The sequence below is a fragment of the Balaenoptera acutorostrata genome, chromosome 3 (genome assembly GCF_949987535.1).
Source record: "Balaenoptera acutorostrata chromosome 3, mBalAcu1.1, whole genome shotgun sequence".
Taxonomy (NCBI): domain Eukaryota; kingdom Metazoa; phylum Chordata; class Mammalia; order Artiodactyla; family Balaenopteridae; genus Balaenoptera; species Balaenoptera acutorostrata.
Window position 1 is genome coordinate 132,906,147 of NC_080066.1, and position 15,472 is coordinate 132,921,618.

The following is a 15,472-nucleotide window of genomic DNA, read 5'->3' on the forward strand; positions in this document are numbered from 1 at the left end:
TCATGACTACAATAAGACAAATACAACTGCCAGCTCTATGATTCCATTGTGGAATCAACTGTGATTAAACTAGAGTTACATTCATCTTTTAGCTTAAAATGTATCGTGGCTAGAACTAAGTTAATTATGCCAGTTATTGTTTAGAGCTGAGCTGTCTAATACCGTAGTCACCAGCCACATGTGGCTAACAAGCACTTGAAATGTAGCTACTCTGAAGTGAGATGTGTAGTAAGTGTAAAATATGCACTGGATTTTGAAGACTTGATATGAAAAAAAGAATGTAAAATAACTTATTTTTATGTTAACTGAACAATTTTGGATATATTTACTGGGTGAAATATATTAAAATTAATTTCACCTGCTCAGTTCTACTTTTTTAATGGGGTTACAGAAAATTCTAAATTACATGAAACGGCGCATTATATTTCTATTGGACGTCACTGGTCTAGAAACTTGAAATGATTTAGTATTACTTGTTTTTTTAAAAAATTATTTAATTATTAACAAACTTTATTTTTTAGAGCAGGTTTAGATTTCCAGCAAAACTGAGCAGTAAGTACAGAGTTCCCACATAATCCTTGCCTTCCACATGTCCAGTCTCTGACACTGAGTTTTTAATCATGAATTGGTGCTGAATTTTGTGAAATATTTTTCCTGCATCTATTCACATGTTCATATGATTTTTCTCTTTTAGATGGTTGATGTGATGTGTTACATTAATTGATTTTCAAATGTTGATGCATCCTTGCCTACCAAGGATAAATCCCACTTGGTCATGGTACTTAATTTTTTTTGTACATTGTCAGATTCAATTTGTTGACTATTTTTGCATCTATGTTCATGGCCCACTGTTGGTCTATAGTTTTCTTGTACTATCTTTGACTGGTTTTGATATTAGAGTAATGCTGGCCTCATAGAATGAGTTAGAAGTATTTTATTGGCTTCTATCTTTTGGAATAAATTGCAAAGAATTGGTATAATTTGTTCTTTAAATGTTGGATAAAATCCCCCAGTGAACACATCTGGGCATGGTGCTTTCTGTTTTACAAGGTTATTAATGATTGATTCAACTTCTTCAATAGCTGTAGGCCTATTCAGATGGTCTACTTCTTCTTGTGTGAGTTTTGGCAGATTGTCTTTAAAGGAATTTGTCCATTTCATCTAGGTTATCAAATTTGTGGACATAGAGCTGTTCATATTGTTCCTTTAATATACTATTATAATCCATGGGATCTGTAGTGATGTTTCCTCTTTCATTTTTGATATTAGTAATTTGTATCTTCTTTCTTTTTTTTTTTAAACTTCTTTATTGGAGTATAATTGCTTTACAATGGTGTGTTAGTTTCTGCTTAATAACAAAGTGAATCAGTTATACACATACATATACCCCCGTATCTCTTCCCTCTTGTGTCTCCCTCCCTCCCACCCTCCCCATCCCACCCATCTAGGTGGTCACAAAGCACCGAGCTGATCTCCCTGTGCTATGTGGCTGCTTCCCACTAGCTACCTATTTTATATTTGGTAGTATATATATGTCCATGCCACTCTCTCACTTTGTCCCAGCTTACCCTTCGCCCTCCCCGTATCCTCAAGTCCATTCTTTAGTAGGTCTGTGTCTTTATTCCCGTCTTGCCACTAGGTTCTTCATGACCTTTTTTTTTTTCTTTTTAGATTCCATATACATGTGTTAGCATACGGTATTTGTTTTTCTCTTTCTGACTTACTTCACTCTGTATAACAGACTCTAGGTCCATCCACCTCACTACAAATAACTCAATTTCGTTTCTTTTTATGGCTGAGTAATATTCCATTGTATATGTGTCACATCTTCTTTATCCATTCATCTGTCGATGGACACTTAGGTTGCTTCCATGTCCTGGCTATAGTAAACAGAGCTGCAATGAACATTGTGGTACATGACTCTTTTTGAATTATGGTTTTCTCAGGGTATATGCCCAGTAGTGGGATTCCTGGGGCGTATGGTAGTTCTATTTTTAGTTTTTTAAGGAACCTCCATACTGTTCTCCATTGTGGCTGTTATCAATTTACATTCCCACCAACAGTGCAAGAGGGTTCCCTTTTCTCCACACCCTCTCCAGCATTTATTGTTTCTAGATTTTCTGATGATGGCCACTCTGACTGGTGTGAGATGATATCTCATTGTAGTTTTGATTTGCATTTCTCTAATGATTAATGATGTTGAGCATTCTTTCATGTGTTTGTTGGCAATCTGTATAACTTCTTTGGAGAAATGTCTATTTAGGTCTTCTGCCCATTTTGGGATTGGGTTGGTTTTTTGATATTGAGCTGCTTGTAAATTTTGGAGATTAATCCTTTGTCAGTTGCTTCATTTGCAACTATTTTCTCCCATTCTGAGGGCTGTCTTTTCGTCTTGTTTATGGTTTCCTTTGCTCTGCAAAAGCTTTTAAGTTTCATTAGGTCCCATTTGTTTATTTTTGCTTTTATTTCCATTTCTCTAGGAAGTGGGTCAAAAGGGATCGTGCTGTGATTTATGTCATAGAGTGTTCTGCCTATGTTTTCCTCTAATAGTTTGATAGTGTCTGGCCTTACATTTAGGTCTTTAATCCATTTTGAGTTTATTTTTTTATGGTGTTAGGGAGTGTTCTAATTTCATTCTTTTACATGTAGCTGTCCAGTTTTCCCAGCACCACTTATTGAAGAGGCTGTCTTTTCTCCATTGTATATTCATGCCTTCTTTATCAAAAATAAGGTAACCATATGTGTGTGGGTTTATCTCTGGGCTTTCTATCAGTTCCATTAATCTATATTTCTGTTTTTGTGCCAGTACCATGCTGTCTTGATCACTGTAGCTTTGTAGTATAGTCTGCAGTCAGGGAGCCTGATTCCTCCAGCTCCGTTTTTCTTTCTCAAGATTGCTTTGGCTATTTGGGGTCTTTTGTGTTTCCATATAAATTGTGAAATTTTTTGTTCTGGTTCTGTGAAAAATGCCAGTGGTAGTTTGATAGGGATTGCATTGAATCTGTAGATTGCTTTGGGTAGTAGAGTCATTTTCACAATGTTGATTCTTCCAATCCAAGAACATGGTATATCTCTCCATCTATTTGTATCATCTTTAATTTCTTTCATCAGTGTCTTATAATTTTCTGCATACAGGTCTTTTGTCTCCTTAGGTAGGTTTATTCCTAGGTATTTTATTCTTTTGTTGCAATGGTAAATGGGAGTGTTTTCTTAATTTCACTTTCAGATTCTTCATCATTAGTGTATAGGAATGCAAGACATTTCTGTGCATTAATTTTGTATCCTGCTACTTTACCAAATTCGTTGATTAGCTCTAGTGGTTTTCTGGTAGCATTTTTAGGATTCTCTATGTATAGTATCATGTCATCTCCAAACAGTGACAGCTTTACTTCTTCTTTTCTGATTTGGATCCCTTTTATTTCTTTTTCTTCTCTGATTGCTGTGGCTAAAAATTCCAACACTATGTTGAATAATAGTGGTGAGATAGTATTACTTCTTAATGAAATAAATTCTTAAGTCTATCAAATAAGCCAAAAAGACTTCAGAAAGCTTTCCACAGCCCTATGAAATTAATTAGCTCACTTTTGAGCATCATAATTCTTTATTATCATGCCTGAATTGTTTTTTGGCTTCTTCAAACCAATTACTTCTATTCCAATGCTTTGTTCTCAGTGTTCCAGTAGGTTCATTTCTGATTGCTAATTTATCTTCAGGCTGTTCTTTATCATTTTCCTGTACATCAGTTTCTTTTATACACTCAGGAACTTTCCTAGCAGGATGCTGAGATGTTGCAGCATCCATCATACTTAGAAAATCATAAGCAGGCAGAGGAGGTTTCCATTCCTGAGCAGGTAAAATTTCTGGAAGAAAGACAGAATCAAGCATTAAAGATGAACAGATATAAAATCTCATCACATGAATATACTAGAAAATGTTTTATTTTGCAAAATATATTTGTAGGAGTGAAGGCCTTATCAGTTTTCCTTATCTGAGCAAAGCTATATTTTATTATCATCATTGTCTAAGAAGCTTGATACAGTTGTCATTGTTAGACATTTTTCATATATTACATTTACAAGCTATTCTATTTAAAATGCTATTCTATTTTAAATAACGATAAGTATTAATAGGCAAAACACAAAAGGTCCATAATCTCACTGCCTGTTAACCCTTGTTGAGGTTTTAAAAAATAGCAATATGTGTCATGAGATTACATATAGCCAGGGACAAGTTAAAATGAAGAAGCCTCTTGCTTCCCTCCCTATCCCTGTCTTTATCCCAAAGAACTATAACTATGAAATATTCCAGAAAGAAATTTTGGAACATACATAGAGATTTATTATTTAGACAAGTATTTCCTTAAGTTTTAAAGCATTTTCTGTTTTGGAAGATTTGATTAACATCCTTTGCACATACTTGATGAAAAAAAAAGTACATTTTATAAAAATAATTATAGGCAAGAAATCATTAAAAATTGCTATGGAATCAACTGTACTGTAAACAGACAGTGATTGGAATCATGGCAGTGAATCTTAACATTATTTTAAAACATTGGTCATTAAAAAAAGAAAATGAATTTACGCTGATAACATATATATATGAGATAAACTAGCTTTTCTCCATTTAGTAAACAGATTTCACACAATTTCAGAGTTTAGTTGCCTATTTAAAATACTATTTGGGAAATAAACTATATATAAGGAACTGTGCAAAGTAAACATTTAAAAAATGAATTCCAGTGAAAGGATCTATACACTGGTACATGAAAAGAAAGTAATGCTCAAAAATAAAAACTTTAGCATCTCTCATAAATCAAATAAAAGCTTAGGACATTCTAGGAAACTTTAATTTCCTAGAGTAGATTAAAGCACAAACGAAAATCTGCATCAATATATATATATATCTATACTCTACTTATTGATATATGATTTCTTCACTCAGACTCAATTATATGAAATCCATGGTACATCAGCAGGGTATTACATTTAGGCTACCCTTGTAATTGATGTTTCAAATTACAGTGCCAGGTTAGCAGACTCAAAAGTGACAAACGGATAAAATAGTTTCTTGAATATAATGACTAGGTAAGAAGTAAGAATAACTATACTTTGCAATATGCAGATAAAGTATCTTTAAGAAAAGTCCAATTTAAAGCACAGCAAAGATTCAGCAGTATTTATTTTTTAAGGTAAACACTGCAGCCTAGTGGTCTGAGATGACGACAAAATGCCTGAAACTGGACATCTTAATTCTGCTAATTATTTCCTGAAGGAACTCTATAAAGATCTTAATGTTTTCAGTTACAAATAAAACTGTACTCTCATCACATATGGGCAATAAAGACATTATTATCAAATTAGTAACGATAATAATAATAATTGCCAACCTTGATTGAGGCTTTACTATATATCAGGCGTTATGTATTTAATCCTTACAACCCTATGAGGAAAGCACAATTATTATCCCAATTTTATAGGTGAGAAAACCAAGGCCTAGAAAGGTCAGAGAACGTGACCAAAATTCAGTGTAAATCTCAGGTAAGAATAGCCAGTGGTGACAATTTCACAGAAATTAAGATGTGCAGCAAGTAAAGTGAGGCAGGGACTGGTGGCACCATGTTACAGATTCAGGCTATTCTAAGAGTAGCTGCAACATCCCTGTCTCAGGTCTGTCTCCCAAGGTGTGGTGAGAGCAGGTCCTGGCAGCACAGAAGACAAGCCCCAATACAGAAAAGTCCTGCTTGGACCTTTGCTTCTTCTCTATTCCCAGAGGCTGCAGGAATAACTTAAGACCAGAAGCAGTGATACAAAGAAGTAATGGAAACCAGAGGTATTAACATAATTGCAATGGAAGAAATACCAGTCTTTCAGGAAACTCAGAAGAATAATTCTGATTCTTTCCTCTAGTAATGGTTTGAGTTGAGGAATCGAAGCCCCCAAGGATGCTCCTTGTAGGAAAGGATCTTTACATGAAGAATAATAACACTTTAGGTTTTACACTTTAAAATGTATGCCTTTGTATACTTAATTTTGATTTTTAAAATAACTGTGACGTAGTCAGAGTAGGAACTATTAATCTCCTTTTATAGCTGTAAAGGAGGGAACAAAGAAAAAACTTGCCTAAAACCACAGTTAGTAATCAAGGAGGCTGGGTCAGAAGCTCAGGTTTCTGTGTCTTTGAACATCACACGACCTTTTTTAAAGCAATTCAGTTGGAGAAGTACTCTGGCCTGACTTACATATAATCCTATCTGACTTAGAGTCCCCGAGGCCTCTGTGTCACAGCAACTGCAAAATGACAACACTCAACTGCTTCTATAAAATAGCAATGCAGATAGAGAAGAGAACGCAGACTATCTGAAGAGTTCAAGAGCTACAACCGAAAGGACCCCTATGTTGTGTGGCTAGAATGAAGAAGCCAGCATTGAGTGATAACAACCATAGAAAGGCTTCTTTCAGATTATGGAAGACAAAATAGTCAATTAATTACTTTTTTACATATCCTAGGAAAATGTTAAAACTAATAAATTATCTCAGAAAATTAAGACTTAAAAATATATACATCTAAAAGGACCCAGAAAAGCCAAAATAATCCTGCACATGAAGAACAGAGTTGGAGGATGTAAATTTCCCAATTTAAATCCTGTTACAAAGATGCTGTATTCAAGAGAGTGGGGCAACTGCCATATGCTATCTGTGTATGTGACAGAAAAACATGTACATGAATGTTCATAGCAGCATTATTCATAATAGCAAAAAGTGGAGACAATGCAAATGTCCATCAACTGCTGAATGGAGAAACAAAATGGGGTATATCCGTCCAATAGAATATTATTCATCCACAGAAAGGAATGAACTACTGATTCATGCTATAACATGGATGATCCTTGAAAGCCTATGCTAAGGGTAAGAAGCCAGACCCAAAAGGCCTCATGTTGTATGATTCCATTTATACGAAATGTCCAGATTAGGCAAATCCATAAAGACAGATGGTACATGAGTGGTTGTCAGGGAATGAAGGGAGGGGAGAATGGGGTGTGAGTGCCAATGGGTATAGGGTTTCTTTTTGCGGTGATGAAAATGTTTTAAAATTCAGTAGTGGTAATGGTTGCACAGCCTCGTGAATATACCAAAAAAACATCAAATTGTATACTTTAAAAGGGTGCATTTTACGGTATGTGGATTACATTTCAATATACAAATACCTTTTATAGACTATTTAAACACAATAATTTAGTTAAAACTGTGTAACTTAACAGAAATGAAGTAGATAGACCTCCTGGGAAGAACAGGTGTGCTGCAATGATTGGCACTTAAAACAAATAAATTCAAGAATCTGATTAAATATATATAAATATACATAATGACAGACTCACACAATGCATGCTGGCTGAGAGACAGTGTAACACTGAATTGGAGTTTATATACCAGAACTGTGTGTGTATACACATATATATTCACAGTGTGTATACATATATATTCACACACACACCCTTATTTCAGAACTCAGTCATGAACAGTGTCAAAATGTTATTATAATATAGTTCATTTGGTTTCCAATAACAAAATCCTCAGAAGTACCTTAGGAAACTTTTCATTACATCAAATTTCACACTGTTTCCTCAACAGACTAATGATCTAGATTATTACATGTTAAGTAATTTAAATTATATCAACAGGCTTGTTGTTGTCACAATTGTATATAAACTAACATACACATCTATACCACAGGTATAAATCCACATAGGTTTTAGAAAAATAGGGATTATGGCATGTCATAAGCCAGCATTATAAATTCTGGGTCAAGATCTATTTTCTTGTGGTTCAAAATTCTGGCTCTGGAGTACAACAGAGCCATGTTGAAATCCAAGCTTCCTCATTTACTGGTTAATTATATGACTTTGAACTAGTTACTTAACTCTTCTACAGGTATTGATAATTCCTATGACTCTTGTGAGAATAAATGAGATAATGCATGTGAATCACGTAGCTTTGAGCCAGACACCTACTGAGCATTCAATAAATGTTAGCTATTATTATTAAATTTCATACGACACTTATTTTCTGTGGGTAATAATACCTACCATATAGGAGACTGTCCCATGGACAATGCTATCAGCGTATTAATATTTAGAATACTTACAAACATTACAATTCAACTCATTCTAGCATCCATGAACGATAATTTAAGTTTAAAAAAATCCACGTAACAAAATATAGAATTGTGCACATTAAAACAGGAAACTTACTGATATGACTTTCTAGTCCTGCTTCTAATTTTTTCAGCCACAATAAAAGGTTCTGTTCAGTGATAGCCTGGTCTGAAGGAAATGCAAATACTTGGCCGCCTGAATGCAGATTTACCACAGCAAGAAGAGGAAGGGGAGGCAGGGTATCAAAATATGCCTGCAAGATTGCTCTCCCCACAGGAGTATTCTTCCTATAAAAGGGAGCAACTGAACACGTTAATTAATATTTCTTTCTATAACAAAATAACAAGAACAACAGTTTGTAAAACATAGTAACCTTTAAATATAGTATCATGCCAAGAAGTTTATTTTATGAAAATATGTCTTAAAAATCAAGAGGTCTGTAACTATGTTATTAGTAATCAGAGTCATAAAAAGTTTCTTTTAACATAGGGTACTTACTGTGTTTCTCTTAGGAGAAAAAAGGCAACCAATGAGTTTTAATGAAAAACATAGTCCAAAGGCTTGTCAATTTTGTCTCAATACAATCAATAAGTTCCTTCCAAAGTTTAGTCAAGTATCTGATCACGTCAGCTCAAAAATTAAATGGCTACAAAACTATAAAATAACAAGATACTCATAATAAATACCCCTTTTCCAAATCAAATTGTCTCTTTTCTCAGGATTAATTTCAAATTAAAAAGATTTTTTAAAGTATTCATACAAGGAAACCACAAGTTTAAGACACTTATTTTTCCTAATACAGCACATTCCACATTATGGAAAGGACTATTTCACTCTGAGATAGCTACAAGGATAATTACCTGGGAAAATTTTGTTTCAAGTAGTAGGCTGTACTGTTAGTGAACTCTTCACAACAAAAGTGTACACTGCCTCATTTTTGTAATTTTTCCAATGAGTTAAAAATGAAATGTCTTTCATCTGATGACTTTGAACAATGGATAGTGTATCTATATACGTGAACTGTGTTCAGAGACATTAAATGTAATAACACAAACCACACATCTAGAAAATATACCAGGAAATATTGTTGGTAAATGCACTGATAATTTTCTGTAAAGTTTTAGGCTGAATTTTTAAAATACAGAAATACAGAAAAAGGAATTAAAGAAAAATGCCAAAATAACACAATGTTTATTTTTCTGTATTTGCCAAATTTCCCTCAATGAACATCCATTACTTTTAAAATCAGAAAAATTATTATCTTTAAAAATTTATTGTATGACACCAAAAACAAAGGCAACAAAAGCAAAAATAAGCAAGTGGGACTACATCAAACTAAAAAACTTCTGCACAGCAAAGGAAACCAACAAAATGAAAAGGCAACCTTCAGAAGGGGAGAAAATATTTGCAAATCATATATCTGATAGGGGATTAATATCTAAAATAACTAAAGAACTCACACAACTCAATCACAAAACAACAATTCAATTAAATAATGGACATAACTGAATAAACATTTTTGCAAAGAAAACATACAAATGACCAAAAGGTACATAAAAAGATGCTTAACATCACTAATCATCAGGGAAATGCAAATCAAAACCACAATGAGATATCACCTTACACCTGTCAGAATGGCTATCAATAAAAGACCACAAATAACAAGCACTAGGGAGGATGTGGAAAAACTGGAACCCTTGTGCACTGTTGGAGGGAATGTAAATTGGTACAGCCAGTATGGAGAACAGTATGGAGGTTCCTTAAGAAACTAAAAATAGAGCTACTATATGATCCAGCAATCCCACTCCTGGGCATATTATATCTGGAGAAAAACATGGTTCAAAAAATACATGCACTCCCAATGTTCACTGCAGCACAGTTTACAATAGCCAAGACATTGAAGCAACCTAAATGTCCATCAACAGAGGAGTGGATAAAGAAGATGTGGCACATATATACAATGGAATATTACTCAGCCATTGAAAAAATGAAATAATGCCATTTGCAGCAACTTGTATGGACCTGGAGATTATCAAAGTAAGGGAAGAAGTCAGAGAAAGACAAATATCATATCATATGATGTCACTTACATGTGGAATCTAAAAAAAATGATACAAATGAACTTATTTATAAAACAGAAACAGACTTAGAGAATGGAATATTATTCAGCCATAAGAAAGAAGGAAATCCTGCTATTTGCTACAACATGGATGGAATTTGAGGGCATTATGCTAAGTGAAATAAGCCAGACAAAGAAAGACAAATACTACATAGTAGTATCACTTATATGTGGAATCTTAAAAAAAAGTCAAATTCATAAAAACAGAGTAGACAAGTTGTCAGGGACTGCAGGGTGGGGGAAATAAGGAGAGATTGGTAAAAGAATACAGACTTTTCAGTTGCAAGATGAATAAGGTCTGAGGATTTAATGTATAACAAGATGACTATAGTTGATAACACTGTACTGTATCATTGAAATTTGCTAAGAGAGTAGAATTTAAATGTTCTCACCGCCCCCCAAAGTTTATAAATATAAAACAAATATGTGAGGTGATGGATGTGTTAATTAACTAGATGGAAGAATCTTTTCACAATGTATACATATATCAAATTATTACAATGTATATTTTAAATATCTTACAATTTTATTTGTCATTTATACCTCAATAAAGCTGGAAAAAAAATAACACAGCAAAAAAAAAAAAAAAAGAATTTACTGTAAAACAGAATTCGATCTAAAACAATGTCATCTTAGACAATCTGAGGGTGTTTAGTTACTAAAATATCATGATAACATACATATTGGTTCCATAATATATAACTCCACAGGTAGAGTTTCATTCCCTAATGAAAATTTAATAATAATTATACTTTCTTTACCTTTTATGTATTAAAAAATAAAAAAATATATACTTACAGATTTAACCAGCAAGGGGTAAGTGAATCCAAGTGTTTCTCTTTTACCAGCGTCAATATTGCTTTTTTATGCTGAGGATTTATGCTGCCATCACTGAATAAAATGAGTAATGGTTTCTGAAGTCTTAAATAAGTGGGAAGATTTTCCACAGTGATTTCTGGCTGTTTAAAACAAAAAACAAACCAAGAAAAACGGGGAATTATAGTGTATAAAGTAGAAAATAATGTTCAAATCACTCTTGCAATTTTAGTTTGCAAAATGTATTTCAAACATTTTCATTTAAGTGGAGATTTTGCTATACTGATCAATAACTATGAATCTCAAGAGTTTTTTAATTTAAACCCATTTTGTCTTAAGAATGAGTTATTTTCAAAATAAAACTACTAATAGAATTTGAAAATAAATTAAAGGAGCTCCCTGTTTTACAAGGATGTAGCACTTCTAATAATTTCTTATGCTAAAATCTGGATCAGACTAGCCAACATACACATGACAAATAAAATTCTTGTTATATCTTTATAAAATTTTTGAAAAAAAACATAAGCTGAGCTTTAAAGATATAATCTTTTAACATCTATGATTACTTAAAAATTAATAAAATCTTACTTTGTTTCAAAATTATGAGTTTTTAGCATAACTAAAGTAATCCAATAATATGCTAAAACAAATTTTAAAAGTCTCTTATTTCTTTGGGGTTTAAAATAACAATGAAAAAATTTAGTAAGAAATAAGAAATTTTACCCTTTTATTCTTTTTACTAATTAAAAAAGAACAATGTTTTTTATATATTTGTAGAAGACAACTTGTCTAGGCTGTTATTAACAAGAATTGAAAAGAGTAACAAACAAAGTTAACATATTCAGGATTAAAAATAGCAGTGACACTATATATAAAATAGATAACTAATAAGGACCTACTGTATAGCACAGGGAACTCTACTCAATACTCTGTAATGGCCTATATGGGAAAAGAATCTAAAAAAGAGTGGATATATGTATACGTATAACTAATTCACTTTGTTGTATACCTGAAACTAACACAACATTGTAAATTAACTATACTCCAATAAAAATTAAAAAAAGAAAATAGCAGTGACTTAGAATATTAAAGGCTTCTACTATTTTCCATTTTTAGTACCACATCTATTAATTCATCTTCTGGATGTACTTATGAGCTGGATTAAATCTTCCTATATCATAAAACTAATCCCCTGCTGACAGATAAGGAAACCAAAGACGAGAAGCTGACTTGCTGAAGTCACACAGCTTAGTAGGAGGAAGAGTTAAATGAAACTAGCACTCAGGCATCCTGTTCACCAGCTTCCCATTTCATTGGATCACACTAGAAATCCAAATGAACAATCTTTTTCATGGTGCCAACCACCTCTGATTCATCCACAAACACCAAACTCTGGCACATACTTTTCCATACTTAGTTCTCAAAACAACTTTCCTCTGCCAATTCTCATTTTCCTTTAAATTCTTTCTCTTCACACTCAAAATCCTCTTTTCACACCTTCCTCTTTCATGATTTAAATCTTAGATCCCTTCTTCTCCAAACTCCTCTGTGTTGTATTCTTGTATTAACTATCATCTTTTCTCTTCTACATGAGTTATGTCCCCTTCCTAAAATTGACAGATCTCATCAAGCCAGCAGAACGGATTTGACGAATCCAGTGCAATGGAGCCATCACTGCTCAATTCAAAAATTTATTGAGAACTTCAAGATCTTATGCTGGGTACTGAATCAAAAAGAAGTAAGATGCTTACCCTGCCCTCAAAGAGTTCATAGTTTAGAGAAGGAAAGAAGTATACAAACTGCTGTGATCCAAGAAAAAACTTAATGTGTGACACTAAGGAAACCTATTGGCTCTAAATTAAAACTAAAAAACAAGTTAGGGGAGGGAGCTCATGGGTGATTTTAGGAAGTGGTATTTGATCTGGGCCTTGCATGAGGAATAAGACCTTGATAGATAGAGGTGTGTGCTAGAGCGGGGATTCCAGATACAGGGAGCATCATGAGGGTGCAGACAGGTGTTAAGGCATGCAGAGTATCTGGGGAACAGTGAGAGTGAAGCGTACCAGACTCAGGCAGGCATGAGGCAAATGTGGCTGTCAAACCAGATGGGAAAATGACTCCATAGGCTTTCTAGCTCTCAGGAATACTGAGATTTTGTATCAAATGAATGACATGGTTAGGCCTGTTTTAGATGACTAACTAACTGGAATATGAATTTGTGGAAAGACAGGCTAGTGACAGGCACTGCTCTTTCCTATGTCAGGAAAGAAAGAGTAAGAGTTGTGTGAGTTTAGAAGTTAAGATTAGAAACAGAGTTAGGAATCATCAGCTGGTATGACAGTAGAAGTTATGGGTATAGATAAAGTCTCCCAAAGAAAAACATAGCAAAAAAAGAAAAAAGGGTTGAAGATGTAATTCTAGAGTGGCCAGAGGGTTGAAAGTGTACCTAGAGAGGATTGAATTGCAAAAGCCAAAGGAAGAGAGAATTTTAAGAAGGAAAAGCACAATCAAGAGTTTTGATTGCTATTCAGAGGTTAAGGAGAAACAGAAAAGGTCATCATATGTGGTCGCTGGAAGGTGACCTTTGGCTATTTGCGTATGTAAGAGACTATAATAGTGTGGGTTCTGATATTCTTAACTTATTCATAATAAGAACATAAAAAGGAACTCCATGTATCTGAGAAAAGTGCTAAACATATTACCTAACAAATAGTTCTAAGTAAGACAGCCTTGGATATATCATTGCTTACTTATGATATTTACATAGTAAATTATCATGTATTTCAGATTTGGGCACTATTTACCTGGACTAATTTGTCATCAGGTTCATTAAAATAAAAGTTCGATGTTATATAAAAAATGTTTACCATCCGGCCATCCACTCCTCTTTCCTATCCAGAGGAAGGATCCAAAGTCCTTCTGGTAACTAGGTGTAGGCCAGGAGACAGATTACTGCTAGCTGGCTACTGTACACAGTCACTGATTATCTAGACTTAAAGCTCCAACACAAAGCAGCACTGAGAAATTTAATAACCACTTGAAGGTTTTAGAATTTATGAAAAGATCGTAACTAAAAGCAAAATAAATTTTATTACAGCTGTTCATTATTTAGTTGAACACTGCAAACCAAAACGTTGTAAATTTGCCTTAACTATAAACATTGATAGTTGCTAAGCTTGCCCACAGTTTCTCAGCCTTAAAGAATATAATCTTAAAGAAAAAAATTAGATACCTATTTTTATCTAGCAGTTAGGCAAAGATTAAAGAGTAAAATGATACAAATCTTCTGTTGGGCGAAACAGGAATAAACGTCAGAAGCCTTCAAAATGTGCCTACCCTTTGGACTAGCAATTCAAATTCTATGAACTTACCATACGTATATAGTTGTAGCAACACCCAAAGATTATCTATAAGGATGGTCCCGGAATAAAACAAAACAAAACAAACTAAAGACATCTTAAATATTAACCAACAGGAAATTAGATAAATTGTGGTTTATTAGTACAACAGAATATTATGCCAATATTTAAAAACTAATATGCAAATCTTTATTTCTTGGTGGAAATATCCCTTAATATAAAAAGATAAACACATATATACACATGGAATTTTTTTTTTAAGTTCGGGAAAATATATCCCCAAATTTAAACTTGGTTAAAGAAGTTATGGTTTATTCTGATTTTCTTCTTTATGGTTTCCTGTATTATCTTGGAAAAAAAAGCTAAAGTCTTATAATAATTCCAAAAATATTACACTATGTATATGCTAAAGAAAGTCATTTAATAATGTCATTAAAGACAAAAATGTTACTTTATAAATAATTTAGAAAACAACATCCTGAAAATAGTAATGATTTGATTAATTATAAACTGTAACTTTAATTGGGGGAGGGGAGGCAATAGAACTGAGGTCACAAAAAACTTAAAGAATACATTCATTTCTTTGAGCCTAAAATGTAATATCATTTAGATCAGCATGACAAAAAACAGTAACAGGAGGATATTCGTTCAGTATTTATAGTTGATAATAGTGCCCCTATGGTACTTTAGAAAGGTAGAAAAGCATAAATTTATAATATTCTAGCTACAATTAATATTAATGCAAAACAACCAAAATCAAGAAATGCAGGTTACATCTGCTGGGCCCCTGAATCCATTATTACACAAAGTAAGCATCAGAAAAGGACTTTCGTAAGACAGTATTTTGCTCTAAAATGGGATAAGTAATAATACCAGGTAACAATTGTTGAGTGTTTACCAGGGGCCAAACACTGTACACAGAGCACTGAACACCCATCTCGTTTAGTCCTTACAATAACGCTCTGCAGCAGGGGCTACTATCACCTACATTTTACACATGTGGAAACTGAGGCACAGAGATGCTTA

General features: G+C 33.4%; 1 protein-coding gene across 7 annotated transcripts in view; it reads right to left on the bottom strand.

Annotated features, from left to right (window-relative positions):
- Positions 1-1,435: 1,435 nt before the first annotated feature.
- Positions 1,436-15,472, bottom strand: part of TXNDC16 (thioredoxin domain containing 16) — a 117,467-nt gene continuing 103,430 nt past the window's right edge. For 3 of the 7 annotated variants that reach the window (XM_028169238.2, XM_057544368.1, XM_007192860.2), the window contains 3 exons: positions 11,070-11,230; positions 8,249-8,439; positions 1,436-3,860 (listed from right to left, as the gene is read on the bottom strand). In XM_028169238.2, the coding sequence (XP_028025039.2) occupies positions 3,592-3,860; positions 8,249-8,439; positions 11,070-11,230 (621 nt within the window). In that variant the 3' untranslated portion in view covers positions 1,436-3,591. Of the gene's footprint in view, positions 3,861-5,386; positions 5,440-8,248; positions 8,456-11,069; positions 11,231-15,472 lie in introns of those variants that run through there. The other 4 variants (XR_009007734.1, XM_057544369.1, XR_009007733.1 and 1 more) reach the window with 4 other exon arrangements.